This window comes from Linepithema humile, chromosome 5 (assembly GCF_040581485.1).
Source record: "Linepithema humile isolate Giens D197 chromosome 5, Lhum_UNIL_v1.0, whole genome shotgun sequence".
Taxonomy (NCBI): Eukaryota; Metazoa; Arthropoda; class Insecta; order Hymenoptera; family Formicidae; genus Linepithema; species Linepithema humile.
The window spans coordinates 21,780,796-21,804,840 of record NC_090132.1 but is presented as its reverse complement, the minus strand read 5'-3'; the positions used below and the strand labels follow the sequence as shown (position 1 = coordinate 21,804,840).

General features: G+C 37.5%; 5 protein-coding genes across 8 annotated transcripts; 4 read left to right on the top strand and 1 right to left on the bottom strand.

Moving 5' to 3' along the window:
- Positions 1-215: 215 nt before the first annotated feature.
- LOC105676137 (testis-specific gamma-tubulin ring protein 91) lies at positions 216-13,732 on the top strand. Its single transcript, XM_012373796.2, is given in 13 exon segments — positions 216-680; positions 1,170-1,302; positions 1,375-3,111; positions 3,191-3,425; positions 3,544-4,049; positions 4,128-4,345; positions 4,419-5,723; positions 5,995-6,158; positions 6,374-6,564; positions 6,627-6,947; positions 6,949-9,928; positions 11,159-11,241; positions 11,318-13,732. Coding segments are annotated over 12 exon segments (8,565 nt in total). The 5' UTR covers positions 216-680; positions 1,170-1,200; the 3' UTR covers positions 12,041-13,732.
- A 194-nt stretch (positions 13,733-13,926) lies between these two features.
- LOC105676141 (uncharacterized) lies at positions 13,927-18,824 on the bottom strand. Of its 2 annotated transcripts, none has more exons than XM_012373803.2 (7): positions 18,697-18,824; positions 16,701-16,918; positions 16,281-16,473; positions 16,107-16,207; positions 15,893-16,029; positions 15,488-15,826; positions 13,927-15,369 (listed from the first exon to the last, which is right to left on the bottom strand). In XM_012373803.2, the coding sequence occupies exons 2-7, from the start codon at positions 16,746-16,748 to the stop codon at positions 15,060-15,062; spliced, it is 1,128 nt and encodes a 375-aa protein (XP_012229226.1). In that variant the 5' UTR covers positions 16,749-16,918; positions 18,697-18,824; the 3' UTR covers positions 13,927-15,059. The 2 variants fall into 2 exon arrangements, with proteins under 2 accessions (XP_012229226.1, XP_012229225.1); XM_012373802.2 differs by lacking the exon at positions 18,697-18,824 and adding an exon at positions 17,443-17,600.
- On the top strand, positions 18,767-22,205 carry LOC105676139 (uncharacterized). 2 transcript variants are annotated; one of them, XM_012373800.2, is made up of 10 exons: positions 18,767-18,903; positions 19,009-19,293; positions 19,386-20,153; positions 20,287-20,500; positions 20,580-20,791; positions 20,866-21,111; positions 21,277-21,386; positions 21,469-21,613; positions 21,705-21,874; positions 21,971-22,205. In XM_012373800.2, the coding sequence occupies exons 1-10, from the start codon at positions 18,799-18,801 to the stop codon at positions 22,074-22,076; spliced, it is 2,361 nt and encodes a 786-aa protein (XP_012229223.1). In that variant the 5' UTR covers positions 18,767-18,798; the 3' UTR covers positions 22,077-22,205. The 2 variants fall into 2 exon arrangements, with proteins under 2 accessions (XP_012229223.1, XP_012229222.1); XM_012373799.2 differs by having other exon boundaries at positions 21,217-21,386.
- Positions 22,206-22,509: 304 nt separating this feature from the next.
- Positions 22,510-23,267, top strand: LOC105676172 (mitochondrial ribosome and complex I assembly factor AltMIEF1). Of its 2 annotated transcripts, none has more exons than XM_012373878.2 (2): positions 22,510-22,895; positions 23,176-23,267. In XM_012373878.2, the coding sequence occupies exons 1-2, from the start codon at positions 22,737-22,739 to the stop codon at positions 23,209-23,211; spliced, it is 195 nt and encodes a 64-aa protein (XP_012229301.1). In that variant the 5' UTR covers positions 22,510-22,736; the 3' UTR covers positions 23,212-23,267. The 2 variants fall into 2 exon arrangements, with proteins under 2 accessions (XP_012229301.1, XP_012229300.1); XM_012373877.2 differs by having other exon boundaries at positions 22,531-22,895; positions 23,173-23,267.
- On the top strand, positions 23,255-23,798 carry LOC105676171 (mitochondrial translation release factor in rescue). Its single transcript, XM_012373876.2, has one exon. The coding sequence runs from the start codon at positions 23,255-23,257 to the stop codon at positions 23,741-23,743; it is 489 nt and encodes a 162-aa protein (XP_012229299.1). The 3' UTR covers positions 23,744-23,798.
- The last annotated feature ends 247 nt before the right edge of the window (positions 23,799-24,045 follow it).

The window sequence follows — 24,045 nt, the reverse complement described above, 5'->3', positions numbered from 1 at the left end:
AATTTTTTTATAAATATGCATTTATGCAGGTCGGTTTAAATATATCTTTAGGCCCACAATCGGTTTATTTTCAATAGTTTAAACAACTTCGTGACTTTTGTACAGACCAATCGTCGCAGAACTGCATCGTCGAGGATTTGTGATTGGACGGACGAGGCATGTATTGGATGTATTTGCCGGCCGCACGGAAAGTATGTATATATGGCGCCTACAGGTGCCGCGATAAAGGTTTTATCGGAATTTGTGACGCGGCGGTGACGGGATAGAAGAGCGAGGGCGAGAGGGAGAGAGGATCCAACGGTCTTGAACGTCAAGGTAACCGTGTGCTCCCATGGCGAAATAATATACGTGTGATATACGCCTAGCCGGCGGTGCGACGAGTACGAAGCGTGCACGGAACTGTCATGCGGTTGCACGGGCTTCCTCGTCTCTCACAAAATTCTCGCGTTCGCGTTATTATCGATTACATTCCCGTGTGTGTATACCTCCCCGTTGCTACGTTTAATCGTAGCGAGTCCTAACGTACCACGTGATCGCGGTTTACAAACGGCCGTTGTGACAAACTATTGAGAACGCGATAGCACTGTGCGCGGTGCGGTGTATGTACGCTGTGTTCACAGGATTTTCGTATAGAAAAAAAGAGGGATAAAGTGCCGTACAACTTCGTCAAGACGCTCCTGGTAAGAATTTTCATTGTAGAGTCATTGATCGAAAATCGTATCATCACTTTGTGCTGTAAACCTTTAAAATATGGCGCCATAAATTATATAGTGAATTGTGTGTACAATTTTTGTTTTCGAAGAAATGTCATATCTCGATTATGCAATTGTGGTCATCATAAAGAGAATTATCCAAAATTAGAAGAAGATTGTTTACCTGCAATGGTATAATAGTTAAGTTTACTTTTTTTCGACAAACGTATATAAACATTTTAAGTTTGTATAATTGTAAATGGTGAGGAATATTTATAAGTTTTACAACAATCGTTCGTGAATCTCAAACTTTGATTGCAACGATTAAAACTGAATAACATTGTAAAAATAATAATTTGGTTAAAGTGTTTTGTATAAAAATGTTAACTATTGAAGAATATCTTAATATTAAAGTCAACTGTAATTTTTGTCTTTTATTATAATTATATATGGATTTATAAGTCAGATGTCTTATAGGATGCTGTCTACATGATTTAAAAATGAAAATATGAAGAGCAGTGGTCAGAAAGAAGAATCTGGTGATAAAAAGAAATATGTCTTCTTCTCAGATCCAGATGTTATTGCTAAACGCGCAGAAACTTCTGCTATTGTAAGTAATATTTATTTTTTGCTCTTTTGTTTCAATCTCTCTGTATAATCTTTATAATTTTTTTTATTACAGGCAGCACAGATTACAAGAGATGCACAATGGCAAACTTCTGATAAACAATCAGATAATCAACAAGTTCCCACACTCGGCAGAAAGAATTTAGAAAATTTGCTATCGTATCATCCTGTACAACCATATCCCTTTACATTTATTAGCGCAGTGAAACAAAAGCTCGCCTTAGGCGACCGCACTGATATTAATACAAAAAAATATAATCCAAGTTCTCAGTCTAAGAGCAGTTTGACTTCTTCAGTATTAAAAACAAATAGTACACAGAATTTGTATCAAATTGTACAAAAAATGGATTTCATTAGACCATTGAAAGTTCCAGATCTAAAAATTTCTCCAAAAACACTTGATTTCTCTAGTAGAGAAAATTCTGTCTCAAAGGAATTGTCTTCAAAGTCTGAAATAGCTGCAAAGGAATTTGCACACGATAAATCTGACAAAACATTAAGACTTGACAGGGTGCAGAGAAAATTAGATTTCTCATCAGATGGATCGTCAATTATTAATTCCGAAAGCATAGAGCCGTTGAAAGCGCCGAATGTGTCCATAGCATCTAATTTAAGTAAGAAGAAGGAGCATGTCAGAGACAGTTCTAGGGAAAAAGAAAACAGATCTAAAAGACTGAAAAAGGATGATTCTTCATGTACGAAAAGGGATGAATTTGCACAAGATCAAGTGAAACGCAGTCGAAGTCCGAGACGTATCTCCAGAAAAGATGCAATCGATATGAGCAACATAAGATTATCTTTACCAAAGAATGATAGACCATTTCATACTGCAAAAAATAACGATTATCCGTCAACAAAATCAAAGGATAAGAATTTTGTTATGTCTAGTGTTAAAAAGGATAATGACAAAAGACAGAGATCCTTCAATGTACAATCTGTGGAATTAACGAGAGAGAATCTAGAATCTAAGTGTCGGATGTCGAGCAACGAACCGCCGGTCTTTCCATCTTGGAAAGTACCGGATAAAGTCACATTAAGGGACAACAATATTGGCATTCTATCTAATATTGCAGAAAATAAATCTAAAGACGTTTGCCACTCGAAGCAAAGGCCTGACATAGAAGACTCTAAACATAAGTCTGATTCAGATAATAGACAATTAAAGCAAGACAAATCAAACACTATTCATAAGGAGCAAGCAAAGAGAGTGTCCGATAAAAATAAAACTTCGAACAACAAGATCGAAGGGACGTTGCACAGCATCGATTCGGAGCTATCTGAAAACATTGGAACCGTATCTGAAACAAACAGTTCCAAGAATCGTGTAAATGTTTATCCTGCGGGTTCTGCTCAGTCATCCAAGAGTAAAGATTCCGAAACGACTGCGGAAAGTAAGCAGAGCACCAATTCTGCCCGCTCAGCCAAAACTCTAGAGAGTTTCAAATGTAAAGAACATTCTGCGGCGCAGTCTGCAGGCACAAGCACTAAAAATGATGAAGAGTCATATTTACAGAGCACCATCACGACTAAAGAATCGAATACTAACGATGATTCGAACGATGTAGATATCAGCACACTGCCAGATACATTATTCGACCCTAGAAGAATCTCTTTCAGGGACGGATACGCCCCGCAAGACTTCCACAATTTAACCACGCCGGAAAAGATGAATCTTATGGTCAGGTCTAAACGAAGAAAATGGATACAAAACAGTGATTCGGAAGCGGATGCAAGATGTCCAAAGCATAAGCCGATAATAAAATCCGAGCAAGAACAAAGCGAGATACAATTGGTGAGTACAAATGCATTTTTACATATTTATCCGGCTACGATAATGTCCTTTGTAAAATAAAAGTGCATTGAAATTTCAGATGCATCCAACAGCTTTGCATATGCAATTTCAGGCAGAACTGCACCTCTATGATTCTTACAATGAGTCTCTCAGGCAGATCATGGATGTCGAGAAATGTTTGTATAATACTAACCGCGAACAGGAACAAAAGAATTTACAAAAAGTTAACGAGAAAGATGAGGAATTGGGAAAGATTGTGCAAACTGGAGAAGACCGTGCAGCCGCTGCAGTCGATAACGATGCTGTTGGAAAAAGTAAGGAGACTATTAATGCAATTATTTATCTGAAAATATAACAATGTTGTGACATAAACGTGGCAGAGGGATAGATATATACAAACGTGTAACTAAGTATTAAAAATATTTTTTGCAGCAGTTTGGAATCCACTTGATTATACGAAGAAAGATATCGCCGAGACCTGGAGATCGAGCGACGAAGCGCATTTTAACAGAGAACATTACACTTCCACGAACCAGGGCAACACTGACGAGTCGGGTATTAACTATGGAAAATTCAGTAAAGCGGTGGTCAAAGTAGCGGAAGTACAGACTCAAACGGTAAATGATATGGCGACACAAACGGATATATCCGCGAAGAAACGGGACACGCAAAAGCAATTGTTGGAAGTCCACACGGAGGCTGCATGTGAACGATCATTATCGAGGGAAACCGAAGTTCCTCAGCTGTCTTTAGATTCGGCTGAGCAACACGAAGACTTGGACCAAATTGAAAAGATGTCACTGCCCAACAAAATAAGGACCATGTCTGAAATTAGCTTACACGAAACTACCTCGTCGATAAAAACGGAAACCGGGACTGAAATTAGTATTTCAACTCGGGATGTAACATGCTCGTTTAATCAGTACTTAGACCTCGAAGTAATTATATTTTATTATAATACGCTGCGTACATTTGTGTACATTAACTGGATTATTAAACTCTGCTTTCTTTTTCAGATAGCGCAGCTCATAAGAGATGAAAATCAGCGATGCAATAAAATTGAAGAATTGTTCAAATCTCGAGAGAAAACGTTGAACGACAAGACTAAGAAGTTGATGCAATTGGAAGAACAGAAACGCGTTTTAAAAGACACCGGACAAGATAGCCGTTCCGTAAAAAAGAAACAGAGAGCTCTAATTCTAAAGTTGCAGCAAGAGAAGGACGAAATTAGCAGGTGAGTAATATTTATGCAATTGTATATCGTGTAATCTTCCACTTTTGTACTAAAATGTACCGTTTGTTAACAGGTTAAAATATTTGTACGTAATTACAAGCCAGGAACGTAAGCTTATGCTGCAGAAGCAGAGAAACATGTTTAATCCGCAAATATCGACGAAGAATATTTTAACAAAATTGAAGAGGAGCGCCGACAGTCAATCGCCGAGAAGATTATCGGGTCCTATGAAGGGTTACGATATACGTAGCAATAGCTCCATGAGCTCCTTGATCGATTCGGATAAATCTCAGCACGATCAGTCTCAAGTAGACCCACGCTTGCAAACACCGAAAAGTTTCAGATCCATATTCTTGAATTCGACTAAAGAATGCAATACGTCCGCAACAAAATTTGATGACCCGGCTGAGAGTAAGAAATTGGAAAAGAATCCTGCAAAGTCACAAAAGAAAGGCGATATGTCGAAATATGAGCTAAGATCTCGAAAGTACGATGAAAAAATGCCCAGAGCGGATATTTTGCGGAATAAACAAAATCAGCTCGACATGGAATCCAAGCGAATTCAAGGCCATCCTATGAAAATAAAACGACTTTTGGAAAATCAGGAAGTGATCGGAGTACCGCAATCGTCGAAATTGGAATTGAATGTGTCGTTACCTGACTATGTAAAATCCGAGTCCGATACGTTAGTGGAAGAATTATCCAAAAGGTCGAGGACAGTGTCACAGGTAGCGGATCCCTCTGTACAAACCGCTACTATCTTGACAGAAAAAGATTCAACGTCCAACATTGTAACTGCTAACAGTGAATCGATAGAGGAAGAGATAAACACGATAATTCAAGATACCATCTCCAAAACAACAAAATCGTCGCAAGTCTCTGAAAGTATGTTGCAGACAAATTCAAGCAAGAGCTCCAAGAAGATTGATAAATCGGTTACGAGTGATAAGGACGTATCGAAAAAGCTACAATACAGCACCGAGTTGAAAACAAGCTCCAAGCGCAAAAGCTCCAAGTACCAGAAAACAAAATCGTCTTCTAACACATTAACGGAAAATATATTGCAATCCAAATCAAGTTCTCATATATCGGAGGAGCTTATAAAGCATCATGACAAACGGACAAAAGTGGAGAACGAATCGTCTCAATTAGACATCAATAATGAAAGTTCGTACGAGAGTAAAGAAAACACGTACAGCCAAGTTTTGAACAGAAAAGTCGACAATGATGAGAGTTCTTCCAGAAACGAACGCAGCGTTCAAAATGTATCCACATCTCAAGTTGACACTTTCGCCATTTCTCATCACAGTTCTGGGGACAGCGAGAAAAATTTGTCGAAATCCGTAGTCGTCAGATCAAAGGACAGAGATTTTGAACAGTAAGTAAAATATGTTTATGCGTGTTTATGTATACGTTTAACTTTCCGAAACGCTATTTGAAGCAGCACGCGTAGGTTTCGCTAGCGAAATCTTGAATCACACTGAAGTCATGTGTGTTGAAAAGTCTAATAATAAACTGTGCATTCACACTACATCGGGCAAAGCATTGTAAAAATAGATTCTCTGCAGAAGCGGTTCGCATGTCGGGCTTGCACACGCATATTTTTGCGCGTTCTTTGAGTTCTCACATCTCTCTCTGTTTTTCTTCAGAATTTTATCCGCACGCGAAACCGCGCTCACATCGCGTAAGAACTGCGTCGAGGAGTGGATGGCTTGGCACGCAAGATTAAGAGCGGAAGAGGACCGTGTAAGCCGTATGGAGCAGGCGGCGTTCAAACTTGTCGCAGCAGCATCGAATGTCTTATCTCAGCAAGGTAATATAATGTACTTTCGAGTGATTTTAAAAATTCGGGCCAAATCATGTACGTTGCTGATCAATTTAAAGTTAAATAATAGTCACAGCTCTCAAGTTCTCGTCGAGGCAAACAACGATTTATTATTCTAGGACTTCGAGAACTACACAATAATTATAACATTTACGTTCATTAAGTATAACATTCGCATAATTTCCAACTCTGATCACGATCAGAGAGAGGTCTGTGTTCTTTTATAGATACCACTCTCTCGTCCGATACAAGCGATGTCGAAGGAAGGATAGGACTTCTTACTGAGAAATTGGCGGAACGACGTATCGAAATGGCGCGTCTAAAAAGGGAAGCAAAGAGGCAAGCAAAGAAGCAACTACGCGCTTTGGAAGCAAACCTGCTGAATCAGATTAAGGTAAGTCTACACTGAACGATAATTCGATTATTTTCTACAAAATTCCTGTTTTTGTTCAACAGAGATATGACACGACCATCCACGAGATGCGCAAAAAATTGGAAACAAAGAAAGGTATTAAAGAAACTGATAAGCTAGCTATAGAGCCAAAGTCATTGGCTGACTTCAAAGTACCTGAAATACCGCTTAAGAGAATACAGGATATCTATAAGAGCAGCGATTTACTGAGATCCAGATCGGAATCTGATCTTTTAGCGACGAAGAATCAGCAAAAAGATTTGCTGAAGATCGTGACGCCGATAGCGTATGACAACAAACGTGAGAGAGATACTTTACAGAAATCTGCAAAATCCACGGATATCAAGAGCACGAGCGCAACGAGGACTGAAGAGTATTACGGATATTAATCACAGCAGCCAAACTATTTTGGACGAGTACACAGAAGCATATGATAAAATTCCAACGGTGACTTCCGTGTCATTAGCCTCGCATAGTGCACTTTCCGGAAAGCATGCTCTTTCCATAGAAAAGCAGATCGATGTGAAGCAAAGTAGCGTGTCGCGCGATGCTGAAAATAGTGAAAAGAATCTCAGTACGGTTAGATCGGAATTGGAAGTGCCAACGATCTCGGATGCGAGTATCAAATCGACGGATAACAGACCGATTTCTAAAACCGATCAATCGAAGATTCTCACGATACAGTCGGAGATGCAGGAAGATGTCGGCTACTCAAAATCTATTCCGAGCAAATCCAATTATTCTGTGGAAAATATTACACGCATTACCGATTCCAACATACTCACTTATTCGAGGAAGTTGGACTATTTGCAGCTAAACAATAAGAACTTGAGCGAAGATATAAGTTCTATTGAAAACGACATTAAGGCACTCTCTGAAATAATGTCCCGTTTGAGTAACGAATCGAATGAGAAATCTAAAGCGGATAACGATGAAAGAAATACGTCGCAAGATATATCGGAAATAATATCCAAGTCAGTCTTCAGCGACAAAATCTCAAACATTGCAAACGACGAAAAGCAGGCAATATCGCACGAGAAGGAAATTAATACTGATTCTCTTTCCGGTTCGGCAAACGACAGGAAATCAAAGTCGCCCAATGATTCTAGCCGTGGCAGCTACGTATCAGACAAAATAAATAACGAAGTATCGGCAACGATCCCAGAAGAAGCATCTATTCTTTCCAATTCGGCTCGTATTGAAATCGATTATGAAGCCAAAAGCAAGGAGATAATGAACGAAATTGAGAAATCTATAATATCGGAACACATTAAGGAAACACTTGACGATTACAACACTTCATTGGAAAATGAAAACGAGGAATTGTTAAATGAATTGATCTCAGAGCTCGATGTAAAATCTATTTCTGAGATTCTTTCCAAAGTATCGGAGAGCAGAAGAAGTCTCGATCTCGCGACAAATGTAACAACGGAAATCGTCAGCGACGCGAAGAAAGATAGAAATGTTGCTGAAATATTAGAAGCTGAAGCTATTACCGATGCAAAACCGTTGAAGAACTTTGATGAAGATATTCAGACACCGGCACTCGATGAAACCGTAAATTCAGTGGCACTCGCGTCTAAGGCCGACCGAAATCAATCGCATACAATCAGCGCGGGGAACATTTCGCAGGACAAAGACGATTGGACGACATCTGATTCGTTTGAAGTGCCGCAAGATGAAATTAGCACCGGAGACCGAGAAGAATTCGAGAAATCGCAATCGCGCTTGGATGATAGCTCGAGTAATTTCTTGGAAAAGGATGTATCAGCGTTCATTCCGAAAGGAGAGTCCACTAAGGTTGAGATGCACAATGTCACAATTGATAATACATTGGTAGAGTCTCACACGAAAACTAACGATGAACTCGACGACATACTGGATATAATTTCTAGGGAAAATAATCAAGAGAAAAACATTTTTAATAATGAAAATGAAAAACGTGATGTACTCTCCGATTCTATGGCCGAATTATTGGACAAAGTTAAGGATTTTGCAGAAAATGATGAAAAAATCGAGGATAATCATTTTGGAGAAATCTTACAAGCGGCCGGTGAAAGCGACGATAAACCTGTTGTAAATATAAATCTGCGCGTGGAAATTGATAACGAAGAGAGTCCACGTGAAACGGTATCGGAGGCACAGGAAATTATAATAACAGAGCTGGATTCGGAGAGCATAGAAGATAACGTATTATCGGAACTTGAAATTGATGCCAAAATTGAATTGGCTGAAGAAGAGGAGCCCGCTGCTACGAGCAATGTAAACGAAGGCAGGGATTATTATGTCGTGGAAGAAACAGACATGCCCGTAGAAATAAAGGAATGCCTGGAATCAATTTTGGAACAAGACAGTTCGGATGGCGAACAGCTGGATAATCTGGTGGAAGTTGCTGAAAGTGGATTGGATACTGTGGAAAAACTCGTCGCACCCTCGCGAGATTCCCCTGATTTAATAATAGACAATGCGACGCCTGTGCAAAGTGAAGAAGCTAAAGAATCAGCAGATGGCACAGTTGAACAGAATGACGAAATCGTGATAACAAGTGCACCAATAATTGCAAATTTAAACAAAACTTTCGAGATATTTAAAGATCCTGAATACGAAGATATCTCGGAGGAGAGTCTCGAGGTGTCTGAAATTTTAGATAAGAATGACTTATCTAAAGCAGGCGTCGCGAAAAAATCTGCCAGCTTGCCGGAGAAATATCAGGCAGTGCAGAAATCGGTGGAAGTGCTGAGAATACTGGACGAAATTTCGCAAAAATCTTCGCCCGACTCTATCAGCAATTCGCAGAAAAGCGAGAAGGATGCACGGAGCGCACAAAGTCCGACGGAAGAGATCAGTGAGCTCCTGGGTGCGGAGGTTTCCGCGGAGGACGACAGTTCATCTCCCGAGATGAACAGAATAACGAAGGACAAGAGAGATGAATCGGGAAATCGATCCTTGGAAGGAGCCGAATTACACGACAGAGTGGAGGCTGGCGGTGTAGACTTGTCCGAGGAAAAAAGTCCGGTTCCTTTGAGACTGGATGAGCATAATAGAGACGACAAGCCTTCTCAGATAATATACGAATTACGCGAGAGAGTGTCGCAGCTGCAGGAGCAGGATGTTTCGTCCGAATCCAGCGAAGCCGGCGATACACCGAGAGGTGTATCCGAGATCGAGATGGACTCGCCGAGAGATTTCAACGATTCCAGACTGGACATGGATATCCTGGACGACGATCTGTTGAGCGGCACTAAATCGGCGAATCAGAGCGTCGACGTGAAGAGTAATTTCCATTCTGCGTCTATCGTCGCCACGTCGGAGAAGGATATCGAGGCCATGATCGATAAAATCAAAGGTACTATCTCTATTTCATTATGACAATCCAATTACCGAGATATATTAGAGTATTATATATTCTTGATGAAATTAGAGAAACGTAGTAGATGAATATATACAAAGTCATTAGAGGATCAACTGTAAATTGTACCATAATCGATTCGAGTTCTATATCGAATGTATGAATCAATATTAATCCTATATTATCGTTCTCATCCATGTGACTGTACATATTCTTTCAAAACTTGAAACGTTATGTATACTAATGTGTGTTGCTCAAAGTAATGATACATATATTACGACCCGATCGATATCGCTGTCGAATGGGTTGTTCGATCTAACATGCCGGACGGTAAATCGTGATCATATTGCAAAATAATAGTTTTTGAAAGATGCTATTCGAAGGATTCAATTGCGAGAGTCGAATAACATATTTCAACCGACCAACCTTTATATGTTGAGAGATAGTGGGTCTTTTTTTCTTCTCTTTACGAATTATTGTTGTCGTTCTCGACTAAAAAATCATGCGATGCATTTTTTATGTGGGCTGATCATCTCAGAGACACACTCAGATACATATTTACACATCTCGATCTATATACACATTATACTACAGAAACACACCTTTTGTTTTTTATAATGGCTGTGTGCTCTCCTGTGCAAAAGCGTTGCCTGGTATAGCCATGTGTTGTTTATTTTCAGACAAATAGCAAAGTCGAGATTATATTTGTCTAAAGGTAATACACGAAACTACGAATGATACGAACATTGACTTGTTATCTCTGTACAAATCAGTGTCGCATGAAATGCTTGATCCTTTGACTATTATAATCCGTATGTGCACACAAGAAAGGCCTGTAAATATCGTTGCATCACAACACGATTGTTCATCAACTCTATTACCTTCTACCTTTCTCTCTCTCTCTCTCTCTCTCTCTCTTTTCTCTGAATCTGTCAGACAAGATTTATCATTCGTGTACAATATTATATGGAATGTCCAACCTTTGTCACAGCTTTGTACCGTTTTATATATATATGCATTGAAAACATTTTTTGTTCTTCGATATATTTATACGTTTCCCACTTTTCTCCCCCTTCCCCCCCTTTTCACTGAGCACTCAACTCAAATATATACTGTTCATTCCTCATGTAATGTGAAGGCTCGTGTTGCTTTTCCTGAGGAACTTGTCTCTCGATTCCGTCTGTCGTACTTATTGATATATATATCTCTGTTATTACTTCACTGCAGCTTCACTGGGACAGCCTGGCTTGGAGGTCTCCGAACTGGAAGCCAAGTTGCTTCGCATCGAACAGCTGCAAATCGAATTGGAGGTATGTATCTCACAACGCGTTACAAAGTCACCCTCGTCGCCAAATGTAGACTAAACGCAAATGTACTATTTTCCAGATAAAGAAATTGGAAGCGGAGGAAGTGTCTTACTACGTTCGAGAAATACCGAATAAACCGCCGCCTCCGTACACACCACCAGGAGACAGCCGATTGCCGAGTTCGCTTGGTTCGCCCTCGCTAGTGACCGCTGTGACTCCGACTAACGTCGAGGAACTGACGTTGTTCACGGAGAAAGCCACAACCCTGATATACAACGCCAAACTGGCTGGCGATGACATCGCGAGTCTGGAAGCGCCTCCCGAGATCTACGATTTGACCAAAGACAAGAACGAGGCTGTAAGAAAGGACAAACGGATTTACAACACCTTCCTCTTCGATCTCTGCAAGGAGACTATCGTCGAGGTTTATCGAGCGGAGTACGAGAAACCTGGCCCGAGCTGGACGAAGCCGAACGTGAAGACGAAGCCGACGATGAAGATGCCGAAGACCGTGGACGAGCTCATCGAGTACGTTAATAAGGAAGTCGCCACGTTGTTCGGTTTCAAAACGAAACTGCAGCGGGAGAACATGGTAATGCGTTGGAGCAGGAAACGCAGGGATAGGGTCGACGAGCTGCTCGCGAGAGAGGCTCAAGCCGAGGAGGACGAATGGACCAAGTTTCATCACGATGAACTGGCGGTAAAGAACGGACTCACGATTGCCATATTGGACACCCTTATGATGGAAACAGCAAACGTGGTGAAAACAGCTTATGGTAAGAAGAGGAGGATGATGGTGTAATTTTGTTATTGGTGAAGCAGACGATAAAAAAGAAGCTGTTAAAATATCCTTACAGTCAATGTTTCCTCAGGACTGCGTTTTGAATCCCGCGTTGCTATCATTCACACTTTTAGTACCTTACATGTAATATATAGGCTGGTTCCTATTTATTTGTTGACAATGCAATTTATTGCTTTTTCTCTTTTTTATATCTTAACTGAGCGGACGCGTATGAATGTTTGAATACAGACAAGCCGTGCAAATGCGGGGAAATATATGAATGGCTAAGAGAGAAAGAGAGAGTAAATGTAATTAACATTAATAGACATCTGCAATTCGATAATCAAACGTCCTAGGTCAGTTTTAAAATTTATTTCCTGTTAAGAGCGAGTTTAACGAGTTTCTAGTTTAACGATAATTGTACCTATTCTACTTATTCTACCGTGAGCTATCGTAAGACAATTAATGTAAAGAGTGAAGTTGTGTTGGTTTGTTTCTATGAAAATGATAAATACTCATCATCGAACATTGCGGAGTATTTTGTTCAATTGAATATGCACAGAACGGGAATATCGTCTCCTGTTATGCGAATTCTATATTTTGCTTCTTAATACGTTATCCACTGTTTACACTGTAGTTTATTAAAATTGTAATAATTATTCAGCGCGTGATATTCATGCTCTTCTAGCACTGTAATTGAACAGAATGCTCGATTGCTGTACATAAATCGTAATTTAGCAAAATGTAGAATATAAGTAATAAGGTTTTGATATAAGTCATGTCGAAAAGAAGCAGTCATATGCTCAATTACTTATAATGGAATTAACAAAATTCAAACGGAAAGACTGACGTTTTGGGGCCATTTTGATCGAAATTATAAGCTATTAAATGAAAATATATAAAAAAAGATTGTAGTAAATGTCGGCTAAACAGGGTGAGGCGCATAAGCATTTTATTTGGGAAAATATTTTCTTCCTCTTTTTCTCTCTCTCTTCTCTACCAGTATCTTCGAATAACTGTAATGTTTTATGTGCTTCTCCTGCATATTGGTTTTTTTCGAATTTAAATAAATGCGCGAAAGAATGAGCTTTTTAAATAAAATAATTCAAATGTAGCCCCTATATCACACAGAATACACTCAAGATTGAGTCCTATATATATATAGTCATTATGTTTACCATTATTAATGACATAACTACCTGTAACTTTATTTGTTAATGGACTGATAACCGATCTATACATACCTTTTAGTCTAATCGTGTCTCGCCTTTGATTGACGCGATTCCATCTCACTTAATTTTATGTTTGTGGTTGTGATGTATGTAAAATTGACGGGAATGCGACGGTAGCATAACATGCAAACAGATTCAGTGTCATAAAGCATCGAATGTGCTCCGTCTTGAAATTCCTGTACATTTCAGAGATGTAAATATTACATCGCTCAAGTGCGTCGTCCAGCGTTGTTTACACGAGTAGCATCGCTTTTAATTTTAATTAGAACATAATTTTTATTAATCGCGATATGTGCGAACCGCCCTGAAGAGCCTTCCTCCGTTTGCAGGGTACTCTTTTAGTGTTGTTTATAATTCTCTTTACGTTAGCTGTTCTCAATCGCGTCTGTAATTGTTACAGAGATTGTTCACGTACGTAGTGTTGAATATGTACTTAATTAAGGTATAATATATTTTATAATAAACCTTTTTCGGAAAAGTATCTTTCCATTTTCTATTGCATATAATATGCATTTAAAATAGATAAGAAAAAATTAATATTAACAGTCAATAGTAGTTACAAGATATAAAAACTCGTATAATGATTCATTTAAAATATTAAAATAAATAAAAATTTAATTAGTCGGAGAAATATTGACGAAAGACGGGTTTTCCAAAAAATAGATTACACATATGTAACAGTTTTTACGGTATTATACTATTTTAATAATTCATCCATTCACAAAGCGTACAAGATTTTTTTATAGTTATAAAGTATTCCTGTATTATAATCTGTGGTAAATGGTGACAAATTTTCTCATGTTACTCACGTACAATATCTGCAAATGTATGCTCTCTCTAGGATGAAGAAGTTTGATAATGCCATGTAAGTTCTTTTTGAAAACTAGATATCGACTTTTCATAAATACAAGAAATGAGATGATCAAGAAGCTGATTAATATAATTTATATAGCTGTTCTTTTAATCTAAAATCTAAACATGTAAAAATTAGAAAAGAAATTCAGTAAAACAGAATAAAATTAACAGTTTAAGAATTAATCATATACTTTTATAACACAATAATTGAATTTATATTATCGGAAGATCGAAACAAAATCAGGTAAAGCGTCTTTATTTTGGAAGTACGAGGTATGCAACGAAATATACATCACTCATATAGATTCATAAAACCAATAAAAAATATAAGAAAATATATATTCTATATGTATATATGTATATAATATAATAGCAAGATCGTTCAACGATCCGCTGTTTCAATAATAGAATACGTGAAAATGACTAGATTCGATTTTCAGAAGCAGCTCTCTAATGCTTCATCATCGAGTAAAAGTTTAATGCGCATGCATCGACAGTGTCGGAATATCACACGCATATCAAGCTCAAGCCCGTTAAGTACAAGCATCAGCCAAAAAGCTAACACTCAGTGAGCTCTTGGTCGTGTCTTCCCTCGTCTGCAAAAAAGATCTTGTCTCAAAGTTTTTCGCTAGAGACTGCTGATTATCATCGATCTACAAAGCGCGAGCTCTCCTATATTCTTTTATAGCAGCCTATAACGAATAAAATTGGTATACAGATTAGATTGTTCCATCGAAAATCGTACGGTTTATACTCGTTCGTCATCGCTATCCTATTAGCTATATATGCACGAAACTGACATGATTAATCAGCACCAATGAATGTGTACAAGAAAACATTGATCGCTCGTTATCGATATTTCTTATAGCTGATATCGAAATTCTCGATGCATTCCAACGCGATGAACTAAAGCTCGCGTAATTTCTACAAATCGGTAACGTATACTTCGCGATTTACTGCCTCTTATCCGCGTGTTTCGATCCCTCGCCAGTGTCATCCGTATCCTTCGGATGATCTCTGGAATTTCTGTCTTTAAAATCGCGAGAATGATAATAGTGATTGCTGTCTCTTCGCGAAGCTTGACCCCTGTATTTGCGATTACTGCCGTCGCGACCGTAATTGCGGTACTCGCGCGATCGGTACGATGTCGACTCGAAACTACCCGCTTCCGCGGATTTCACGCTGCCGTTCTGAAGTTGAGGTAAAACGGTCGATTCCGCATCTGTCTGATGATCCTGTTTTTCATGTCGATTTGAGCTATATCTGTAATAATTTACGTACAAAGTTTGATATTTCATATAATAGCCAACATCAAATTTCAAAAATATCTTTCATGACGAATCCAAAGCTTGTAGAAGTAATAAAAATTTGCAAGTCGTACCTCGGTGATCTACGATGCCAGTAACTTGGTATTGGTAACGGCGGAAATTTGCGAGAGTTCTGTTCCTGCGTCGAACTAGTAGGTGAACCACGACTGTGATGACTGTTGTTGCCATCACGAGGACGTCCACCTCTGCTGGAACCGGCATTGTTTGCTGAAGCCGCCCTGAGCGAAGTTATTTCCTTCTTTTGATCCAGATTTTCCTTGTGTAATCGTTTCACCATTGCATAAGATTCCTCCAAGAGCACAACTAAACTTGCTTGCATAGGATCTCCGACTTGAACTCCTACATCTGCCATCTCGATTTTATTCTTCTGGTCTTCGGTCACGTCCAATCTCCTGCGAAAGAAAGAAATGTTAGTTTATGCGTGTATGCATTTTTTTTTCTCCGCGTAGGCAACTAACTGTTTTTGCTGCTCTATGATGTTCGACAAATATTGGTTATGTGTTTTTGCTTCTTGTAATGACGTCTTAATGTCTTGTAAATCTTTCTCTAGAAGCTCCACTTGTAGAGGCGTTACATTGACACATATTGGGCTATTCTGCAATCCAAACATTTGAATTAATTTTAAATACAATGAATATTACCAAATACTTGTAACAATGTTATTACAAGTACCTTTGATTTCGCAAACCCATTTCCATTATCTTCCGGTGAAGAAGGACTGCTAGCCGCACCACAGTGTGCTCTTTTGGAAAATACCAATTGAAATTGTAAATCTGCAAAAGTTTAGAAAATAGATCAGAAGCAAGATACTCCGGGAAAGCAATTATTAATAGTTATCTCAATTACCTCTATTTCTTTGACGCAAGGATTCTATTTCTTGATGTAAGGCAACCAAAGTAGCCTGATGTTGTTCCTGTAAAAACTTCATGTTCTGCTCGAGCTGCGTTACTCTATCTATGTTTAAACCTTGATGCCTAACATGTGCGAATCCATCATTCCTCTCATTTAAGGAAACCAAGTCTGGTGGTGCTTTCTTCCCCTATTATACAAGTAATCACGTAAAGTATATAATTAAAGACTTGCTATCTTTTTATACAAATAAATGTTATCGATAAATTTTATATCTGTGAAAGAATTTGTATGGCTTATAGAAGATAATCATATTGACAAAAAATACAAATATAAATGTATTTTAAGTTAAAAAATATATTCTACGCAATAATCCAAAAACCAACATTTAATATAGAAATGTGAACATCTACTTACTTGAGGAAAGGGCACCGTTGGTAATTTCATCAACACTTTGGATGTCATCTTAAAATAATTAGTCGGCACTGTCTATGCGAGCTTTTGCTATATTCTTGTCTATTTTTTTATTACTCTCGCCAATGGTTTAAGAAATATCTCACAATCAAATAATGCGCCAATCACACAGCCAAGCTTGTTGATGAAACTGAAGCTTCCTCAAGTACTTTATCGTAAACCTAGGAAAAATGTATAATTTTATAATTAGCATCACTTGCAGGACTGATATAAAAATAAAAAAGATATTTCTATCTAAATCACAGAGCAGTTAGTTCGTTTGACCTTGAAAAAATTTACACCGTTCTTCACAATTTTTTTTTAATGTTAATTTATTAACTTTTAAATTTCATAAAGTAATTAAAGAATAAAAACGAACGACAAACACAATAACACTTTATCTCATAAATTAGAGCATTACTGTGCAATGTCTTATTCTTGGACTGAACGCGCTACAAAAATAATACAATCACTATTTTTCATATGACTATCATAAAAATGATGATCGAAAATGATAAAATTCGAAAATACTTCTTTCAGATGTTACAACGCCATGTAAGTGGAGTCTTTTAACACTGCCGAGAACCGATTACGAGAAATTAACGACATCGTGAAAACGTGTGAGAATATTGATGCGTCGCATAGATTATCAAGTGCGCGCCGAGATACTCGAGAAAATTAATAGTGTGCAGATTGAATATTTTACCAAGTATGTTGAGGTTTGCGAAGGGTTCGTAGGACGAAAAGCGGAGAAATTGCGAATGCAGCGAAATCCGAAGGTTGAATGAGAACGTCCTGCGCGCGCATCAAACGTCACCTCATACCACGGATTGATAGGCCGGCAATGTTCGAACATGGCGCACCTTGCAATTCCAGAACTAAATAATTTTCATGCAATTTGTTGTAACGATCACTCTTCTTGCAATCACGCAAATTTATCATTCATAAAACAAACGTTTGATGTACAATTTTATTTTTTAATCGCATTTTCTCGCACCGTTAAAGAAAATTATTAACGATTCTTATCGCGAGCGGCATCCACGTTCGAATATCGCGCTCTTATTTCCGACCGACGAATTGTCCGGCTTCTCCAGGGATGCTCCGACGTATTTTGTACTACGTTCTCAATCTAAAATTATTTCTGCGCACTGTCGATCTATTTTCAACTCGATCGTCAATGTGATGAATCAGTCGTCTAAATTAATCGAGTCACTAATCATCACGGTGCAAATGAACAGCGCAACATTCCCGCTAGCAGAAGTGGGACAGTCGGTGGATGAGTCGACGACGAAGTGCCCGATGAGCACCACCGCTGGCTCGATGTTACACCCCGTTCGTCATGGGTTAACCCACGCTCCGAACCTTGGAAACCGCGGTAGTATTGATCCAAACATGTACAGCCGCGCCCACGCCTTCTCCGATCGTATCACCGTCTAGTCGCCGCTTTCAAACACGCAACAATGAAAGCCCTTAGGCTTAACCTAACGTTTATTTTACATCTTATCACCGGCGCAGCAGAGATGCTCGAATAATTACATGATTCACGTATATGTACAAGGAAATGCAAAAATTTGAAAAAAGAATTGTTCTAATTCATTTCTCGTTCGTTTTTCTAAATTACTTCTCTATAATGTTTTATATCAACTTAAAAATTTGATGTAATATATTTTTCAAATAAAAATTTAATGAAAGCTACAATTGAATGATTAAAAAAATATAATATACATATACTTTATTTGAATTATCATTGTTCTTGATGTTGCACGATCATTGCATCGCGCAATATTTTATATTTATATTGCAAAAATCAGTCTCGATCCAACAAGAAAAAGATATCGATTTTACATAGCTCCAATTTCAGCCTAGTCCGGGAAAGGAACTTATTTCCATCCTATTTTTCGCGTTTCCGTGCAAGGAGTCGTGCTCCAATATCTTGTTTTATATATAAAATTATATTTACCTCCTTTGATATACCCCTCGTTCATGGCACGGTTGAGAGGACACGAATGATCGCACGTAACCACAAACAACTCCTCGAAATACCAAACATAACCAAAGAAGGATGTCAGTCCTTTTGAATCAAACGGAATTCGCATATTTAAACAATAATGAAACAGAAGAAGATCTGTTCCTTTCCGAGGATGAAAATGAAGATTTTAATTTTAAGGTAGATCTCGATGTATGAACATACACGTAACGTTATTCTGCATTTGTATTTATGTCATATTTTTTCAAAGAAAGACAAATATTAATTTTCTTTTTTCCGTTAAAGTATGTACCTGCAAATCGTTTCAAGTACATAGTGAAGGATGTACGTAGACAGAGATGTCGAGAAGAGGAGGAGACAGTATGGGCTTCTTTTGTCAAACAACAAGAATTAAATGTTTATGATAAAAATGATATTCAGCCATCCGTTCAAAGTGTCAAACAACTTTTGGATGAAGGTTTGAAGGAAGCTGATGAGGAACTTAAAAGACTGGAAACAGGTATTTTGTCTGGTAGAATAAGAAAGGAAAGCAGTAGAACTGAAAATAATCAAAAGAAAAAAACAAAGAAGGTATTGATATATATAAACAAATTTTCTATAAAAATAATAAGAAGATATGGATTTTATATATATATACATTGCTAAAATTCACATAATAACAGGTGAATAATACCAGGGACTTGTTTCCGAAAAAAGTGCCAATTATGAAGGATACTGGAACAGGTAGTACCAATTTGCTACTTACGATTCCTGAGGAAGAAAATATTCACGAGAGGAAACAAGAGTCTGAAAAACTCAAGTCACATGCCAGAAAGTCTCGTTCTGCAACAGTGCAGAAGAAACAATCCTCGAAGCTACCGCATCATATGGCCAATGGTGTCGAATATAATTCCAGTCCTGAAAGCAGTGCGCGTCGCAACGATACTGACGGAACTATTTACATACGACCGGATCCATTTACCATGCACAAAATCTTGACGATGCAAACAAGAGTCTGCGAGCTACTGGATGAAATTGCGTTTAGACTGGGAAACATTCCACCACCGGACGGCATTAAAGATTTACAGAGACGGCAGCAGTGCGTTGCTGAATTTGTCGTACGATTTTCGAGAAATTATCTATACGATCTCAATAGATACGTTAAAGATATTCAGAGGCACATGTGTATTATTTCGCCGCGAGCGATAGTAAAACCAAATCATAGAAGTTTCGGACTTCACATGCATGCTATCGAGCATAAACTACTTGCCGCGCATCAGTTACTGTTGCACGCATTAATTGCCTATTGCAAACATATTCCCGGCTCTATTCTCAAGGGACACCCTGGAAAATTTAGAGAGATACTGCAAGTAGTCATTGATCTGAAGACTATGTGTGATAGGCTGCACTTGAATTATCTTAATTCGGGGGACACAGATATTCTATCGCTGGTAATGTTATTTGCTTATATAAATTAGGATATACTTGTAGGATGTATTTGAAAACCATTGCATTTTTTGCACCTTTTTACCAAAAGTGCAAGAAACATTAGATTAAATTCGCTTACAGGTTCTCTAATTACAGGGAAAGGACATTGAGAACAAATCCAATGCTATTTTGTCAAAATTGAAGCTGTATGCGGAAAATGATCTGCGTGACATTAAGACGTCATCAACGTCCGTTAGTTTGCATTCAACAAATAATAAAAAGCGATACAATCGTAAACAATTATCTAATCGATTGAGTATGTACAGTGTGGATAGCAAAGTTCCTAAAAGCAATCCTAAACACAGGACCAGTATGTAAAACTTTTTTGATATCAACAAGTTGAATATATACTTTTTCAGTTTATACAAACTATATGTATCACTTTTTAGATTATTATCAGAAGGATAAAAGATATAATACAATAAATACTAATCAAGGCAGAACCTCTAACGAGCCAATATTGGATCATCCATATCCTAGTCCAGTGACGCTTACACCATCTAAGGATACAAACTATACTGGCACTGACAAGCATAAGACGTATGCAAAAGACGAGGATATAAGAACTATGATGGATATGTTACCTATAGATTCAGATAATGTAAAGAATTTATTATTTACAATATGAAGGATTTATTGTAGCATAAAAGTTTAAATACTTTATTCGTTTCGCAGGGCAGCAACTTTGAAACACAAGAAAGGCATAATAATACAATGCTTACAAGAAGAATACCGAAAGCGACGAGAAAATGTTCTGGCAAGCAGGATCAAAGACAAATAGAAACAATAGAGAATATTGTTAGAAACACTTCTACAAATAACGATGACGAATTAGCGAAAAGAGCGACGACAATCACGGAGGAACATTTATCTAACTTAGTACCAGTTATAGCAGATCTCATGTCTTTTGTCTCCACTAAGGTAAACTGCAATTCCAGTCAGGATCTCTTGTATCAAAAACCAGATTCAATAAATTCATTGATTCTTACAATTCGGTTGTATTGTAAGCATTGCAAATTTATGTAGCAAAGTGAATCAGAGGTAAGGCCAAAACTTACCATGAAAACACTAATGGAATTTCTGCAGAAACATCAGTCGCCTAAGAGCGCGAATACGAAGATCAGCGCGAGTACAAGCTGCGACGTGTGTCATTCTATAAGCAGTAGTTGCGAATGTGAGCATCCTAAAACAAGCAGGTGAATATTCAGATCATGATTATACTTTGCTCTTATAAGATACTTGAAAAATGGAAGAAAATTCAATATTTTGTTTTTGAAGAACTTTGACAGGGAATAACGGCGAGAACATGCGGCTGATTTGCTTGTCATCGATGGAGGATGCGCCAAAAGTACCTCGCTATTGTGACGCGTCGTGTCAAGCAGATTACGAGCGTTTGATGGCAGTGCCAGATTTTGAGATGAAAGTAAGTTACAAACGGCTAACAAAGAATAACTAAAATTTCTGAGACCAAAACACAAGACTGTACGCTAATTAACATCATGTTGAATTCATAGGCGAAGGAAGGAAAACGAATAGTAGACTCGCTCGATAATATCGAGCTTGTTGTTTCCGAGGAGAGTGAAATAAATTTCCTGAAATACAGACGCGAATATGAGCAGTTAATGCAATCAATTCCAATGTATTCTAGCAATACACAAAACAAACCATGGGACATTGTCGCTTGGTAAGTGTAATATAGTTGAAAAAATAGACAACTGATGACTTTACTTTCTACACGATCCTTCTATATGATTTGTAACGAATGTTATTGCTCGCACAGGATATCCGATAAGCTCGTAGATGAATTAATAACGGAAATCGCAAAAGAGTTACAAATAGAAGACGTCATACAAAAACTATTCGAGTTAGAATTCCAGGAGTTCTAACGCCAATCTGTGTTCTTCGCACATATTAAACCAGGAAAATGCACAAAATAAAATCGAAATCTTATATAAATTTAAGATATTTTATATACATAAAAGCTAATTTTGAAAATAAAATATTGATTTTCTAAATATTTTTGTTTCATTAATCTTCGTACATATAAAAGTTATGTTTATATAATCTTCAAATCCTCGAAAATATATATCTATTATTGATAAGAATTGATAAAAATCTATAAAGAAATTATTTTAAAATTTGCGTTGTCTCAAAGTTTAGTTTGCATTAGTTAAATCTGCAAATCTTTATTTTCATATGATAAGCACTTTCAAAGATGGCTCTTACAAAAAAGTTTGGTATATTTTGTACTTCTCAATTATTATCCCCCCCCCCCTCTCCTCTTTCTCTTTCTCTTTTTTACATATATATTATACCTATTTTATTTTAACTATAAAAAGTGTAACAGTGCAGTTACAAAGAACAGTTCTTATACGTAATAGTGCATAATGTTCATCAGCTGATCAAGCTGATTTATACGCAGGGTGTTTTTATGTTTATTTTCTTCATTAGACAACAAGCAATATTTTTTAGTATCATGCAACACCGGTTCGAAACGTAATAATATTTCGATTGCATTTGCTCAAGAGTAATTCCGATAAATTGCGATGAGCCGACAAGTTGTTCTGAAGCTTTACAAGGACATTTTGAGGTACGGTGAAACATTGAGGTTCACGAACAAGAAGTACTTCCGATATAAAATACGGACGGCTTTCCGGGATAATAAAGATCTTACCGAAGAGGCGGCGATAAATTTTCAATTGAAGGTAATCACAGTGTTTCCATTGTACAAATGTGTCGCTTATGATCTGTTATCGTTTCTAACCTATAAACTTGAGTCGACAGAATGTACGTTTCGCTTCAATTCTGCATTTATATGGGATTATACCGCGCGTGTAGAAAACACCTGGTTGATTTTTCTTTATTTGTATAATTTTAGTTTTTAATAAAAAAATTAATTTTTCTATCAATATAAAAATTTATTTAACTTTTAAAATTACGATTATATTTTCAACATATTATTTTTACATTTTCTTGTTTCAGAAGGGTGTAAGATTTTTGGAAACTAAAAGAGTGGTGTAAATTGCGTTTCGCTATAACAAGAAACTAAGTATAAAAATAAAAAATGTTGAAAAGATCATTGTCGTTGTGGCTAAATATTCACAATAGAATTCATTGTATGACTAACTGCGATTTCTTTGTATCAAGTGTTATGATTAATAGTGCGTACGTGCAAATTCGCGGTAAATCATTCAAACGTCATCTGGATTATTCTAATGTGCCCAAGCTGGACGAGGCTGATCTTGAAGAACAGTTTATCCGAGGCAGCGGCCCTGGTGGCCAAGCGACAAATAAGACAAACAATGCGGTGCTGTTAAAGCATAAACCTACTGGCCTCGTCGTCAAGTGTCACGAAACAAGAAGCGTATGGGACAACAAGAAACGCGCGCGAGAAATTATGGTAACAAAGCTCGATAACTTACTGAACAAAGAGCACTCCATCGAAGCCCAAATACGTGCTCTTGAAGAAAAACAGCGGGCTCAAAAAGATTATAAGAGAAGAAAACTGGCAGAAATGAAAGCAGCCTTTCGGGAGCGCGAAGACTTGACATAAAACGATTGTTTTTTTGCAAATTTTCTGTAGAATATAAATTTTATCTTTAGAAATACACAGAGGACTTATTCTTAATTAATCTTCTCGATCCTGGCATTCATCGTATTAAACATTATAAAAATTACATTATACCTGAACTTATTCTTACATTTAAGTATATGTAAAATTTATTTTTTCCTACAATAAAAATTAAAGATTAAAAACGTTAAATTGTATTAATCTAATGACAATAAGATTACGTCAGTAATGTCAAAATTATTAATACTGTTTCAAAACTTGATTTTCTGTTTTATGAAATAAAA